At 49.1% G+C, this 3,697-nt stretch overlaps 1 protein-coding gene across 1 annotated transcript; it reads left to right on the top strand.

Moving 5' to 3' along the window:
• The first annotated feature begins 326 nt into the window (after positions 1–326).
• klhdc7a (kelch domain containing 7A) lies at positions 327–2,729 on the top strand. The gene has a single exon (XM_061292343.1). The coding sequence runs from the start codon at positions 453–455 to the stop codon at positions 2,487–2,489; it is 2,037 nt and encodes a 678-aa protein (XP_061148327.1). The 5' UTR covers positions 327–452; the 3' UTR covers positions 2,490–2,729.
• The last annotated feature ends 968 nt before the right edge of the window (positions 2,730–3,697 follow it).

Below are 3,697 nucleotides of genomic sequence, written 5' to 3'. Positions count from 1 at the left end.
TTCCTAAGTATTTGATACACCCCTTATTTAAACCTGCAGCTCAACCTGTGCACGGGACAATGAGTCCGTTGGTGATAAAACATGAAATGCTTACACGGCAAGTAAAAGCTACAGCAAGAAAAATAGCACCAAGATCTTTTTGTCTTGTTTTATGGAGGAACATAAATGAATGTCTCAACCAAATATTGATCTTTATTGAATGTGTGCTCCATTGTGTTGAATCAGCATCTGACTCACTCCAGGTGTTGCGTGACCGGCCTGAGCTCCGCCTACAATGAAATGCAAATGTTCCTCGACAGGTTTCATTTTACACCCGGAGGCAAAGAGCGGCAGTCATCAAATCATCGGAGCTCCTTTGCAATGGAAACCAGCCAATATACAGTTGTCAGTTGAGCCGCGTCGACAAAAGGATCAGTCAACCGGTCATTGGCGCCGTCGCTCCTACTGCTGCCATGGCTATCATAGACCTTCTTGGAGTCCAATTCAACATGCAGCTGCTGCTGAAAATCAGTCTTTCTGTGGCGACAGTGCTCCTTGTGTCGTTGGCCTACAGGTTCTACAGCTCGAGGAGCATGGAGGAAAGTTCCGTCAGAGAACAGCAGACTTGCCAGAGATGCAAGACAACCCTGCGGTCGAGTGGCACTGATGATAATCGACTCGGACCTAACCTCACCGATGAACCATTATCCAACGGCAAAGAAAGAACGAGAGGAATTAATCCCACCCAGGAGGTGTGTAGCTTGTCGCACAGTGATCAACATTTTAGCGAAGAAGCAAAGATATCTTCATCGAGTGACACTGCTATGGACCTTCCCGAACCAGCAAAATGTGGATTCGTGACTACAAAAGAAAGACGATCTCCTCGCTTTTTAAAAAAGTTGGAAGGAGGTTTGGGTGTGGGAAGAGAACTAAGGCAGGACTTGGAGCGACATGGTGTCTACTCCAGCTTTCTCTCCAAGGCAGAGGTGAAGGTGGAGGATGCTAAGCTGGTGCCGAACACTTCGGGAGAACAGGTAGTGCGTGGAAAGATTTATGACTACTATGTGGAATCCTCGTCTCACTTTAGCACAGACCCAAACGTTATTTTGGGGCAGAACGAAAGAAAGTCACAACAAACAGAGATTGGAAACAATAGCAGCTTCTTAACAGAGTCTCCTCCTTTTGTGGACCCTAACATTACTGAGGAAGCATTTGTTCTTGAGAACACAAAGCAGAAGGATTCCATGAAATCCGGACCCCTACGAAAACAGAGCTATCTCGCTGCTGCAGAGCAGTTGGAGCTGCCGAGTCTAGGTCCACCCACTTATTGCTCAACCAACACTGGTGCCTCCAGACCTTCTCATCCAGATGCTCTAGCAGGGAGTCCCTTGGTACGCCATTCAGATGTGGAAAGTCTCAAAAATCAACTGAATCTTGGCAACTGCTTGGAGGCCTTTTTTCTGGCCAAAAAACATGGTCAGAGGTCAGTAGCGCAAGCAGCCATTGAAGTGATGTCCGACAACTACCTGCTGGTACTCCTGGATCCTGACCTTCACCCGCGACTTACTGAAGCTGAGCGGGAACTAATCAGGAAGCTGAGAACAAGAGGGAGAAAATTCATCATGTTGGCAGATATGGACCCACTCGACTGCTCAGGGAACAGCGGGGTGCCGAGAAGGAACCCGAGTGCTGTGCATTACTATGACGACTGCGGAGACACCTGGCACAAACTTTGCTCCATTCCAGAGGAAGTCATAAGCAAAGCCTGCGCCGTGTGCACAATGGATAACTACCTTTTTGTTGCCGTGGGCTGCCAAGGCACCGAAAGTCAACTGACACCTTCCAAGCAAGTGTTTTGCTACAACCCTCTCACAGAAATTTGGAAGGAGATCAGTCCCATGAATGAAGCCAGGCCCCGTTGCAAACTCGCCGCCCTGGATGGCTACATCTACGCCATTGGTGGGGAGTGCCTCTCCTCTGTGGAGCGCTACGACCCACGATCAAACACATGGTCTTTTGTGGCCTCTCTGCCCAACGATACATTCGCCGTGGCCCATCACGTGACGGTTTGCAACGGGGAGCTGTTTGTGTCCGGAGGTAGCCTTCGCTACATGCTGTTGCGCTACAGCCCCAAGAGCGACACCTGGAGGGGGACTCTGCTGGCGAGCGCCAAAGACAGGACGGTAGACTTAGTGGCCGTGGGACCCTTTCTGTATCGCTTCGAAGTCAACCCTCTGCTGGGGGTCAGCGTGTACCGCTACCACACCGTAGCCCGACTGTGGTATGAGTGCGCCACCAAGCGGTTAACTCGGTGTCCCGCTTTCCGGTGCGTGGCAATGGACGACAGCGTCTACTGCGTCAGCCGTCACTTCACCTTGAGATTTGAGGCCGACGAGATCTCGCCGGCTTTCGCCGATGATGATTTGAGCGTGGCCCCTGCGGCCAAGGGCCTGCTTTTCCCCTTTGTCCTGTCGCTCCCCGACAAGAGGCCTCTGCAGACCAGCGTGTAGCACAAAATCACTCAAGAATGATGACAACGTTGTGCCTGCCAGCTTACTCGAGCTCTCCTTCAGCTTACTTTTTGACCGTAGCCATTACAAGCGTTGAGATTTACCCTATTCGTCATTTACGTCGCTTTCCCACTGAAGCTGGGAAAAAGTTTTTTTTTTCATGCTAAATCCAAAATGTATATACTACAAGTATGTGTGCTGTCCTAAATTATATTTTACATAAAGACATTATTATCTTAATGGGTCTGTTTTGTGCATGTGTTCCTGGCAAACATGCAAAGCACACCCACCATGCTATACTGTTATTGCAATTACCGCCCCTTTATTAGCAATCTCGGACCATAAATGTGAAACATTAGCAGCCTAATGGTCTCCTGACCACTATTTGCTGCCTCGCAAACAGTTTTCTCCACGAGATATGCTGCTCCGCCTTGCCATTAAGTGACTTTTACACCATTTGGGATGTTCAGCTTCTCCCACTCATGAATAAGTGTCGCAGTCAGTATACATTATACAAATCAGGCAGTACGGCCATAATTCATCACCGAGCATGCAAAAATAACCGGCACAGTGACCTGGAGAGGACGCAATTATCTGCGAGCGTGTGTAAATACAAGGCATGTAAATAGAGGTGTCATGCAATATAAATAGCTGCGCTTCTGGAAGCATGTGGCGCAGGCGGGGTCGCTCTGCTTTGGTGGCCAGAAAATGTGTCAAGAGTTTTTGTTTGCACTAGTTTGTTGTCCTCGAAACATCTGAAGATGTTGACAGACTTGACATTCTGTGCATGTGCGATGTATTCCAGCGTGGGTCATTATGTACGGTGCAAAAAAAAAAATAAAGAGGAGCACTGCGAGTGATGTAAATATTCATCATTGGGGGCTCGACTGACAGCATCCCCGGAGAGATGTGTTGCTACAGCACCATCATGTGGTTCAGGCTCGTAGCTTGATGGGCTGATCCGGAACAGCATCTCCGTCAACATCATGCGCGGAGCCCCGAGAGAGCGGCAGCACAGCCGAGCGAGGAGGTCGCCGCTTGCTCGCAGATGGTTGACCATCAAACATAAGCGTCTTTGATTCTTCCTAATTAAACACTTTGATTCCATGTAATTAAGCTCCTAATGCGATGAGAGTTGCACGTATCCCCGCAGACGTCGACTTGGATGACTCGGGTCAGTTCCGGCATCAACGCGTGTTTCTTTTGTT

Source organism: Syngnathus typhle, linkage group LG11, assembly GCF_033458585.1.
Source record: "Syngnathus typhle isolate RoL2023-S1 ecotype Sweden linkage group LG11, RoL_Styp_1.0, whole genome shotgun sequence".
NCBI classification, from domain to species: Eukaryota; Metazoa; Chordata; class Actinopteri; order Syngnathiformes; family Syngnathidae; genus Syngnathus; species Syngnathus typhle.
This window is presented reverse-complemented; position numbering and strand designations above follow the sequence as displayed.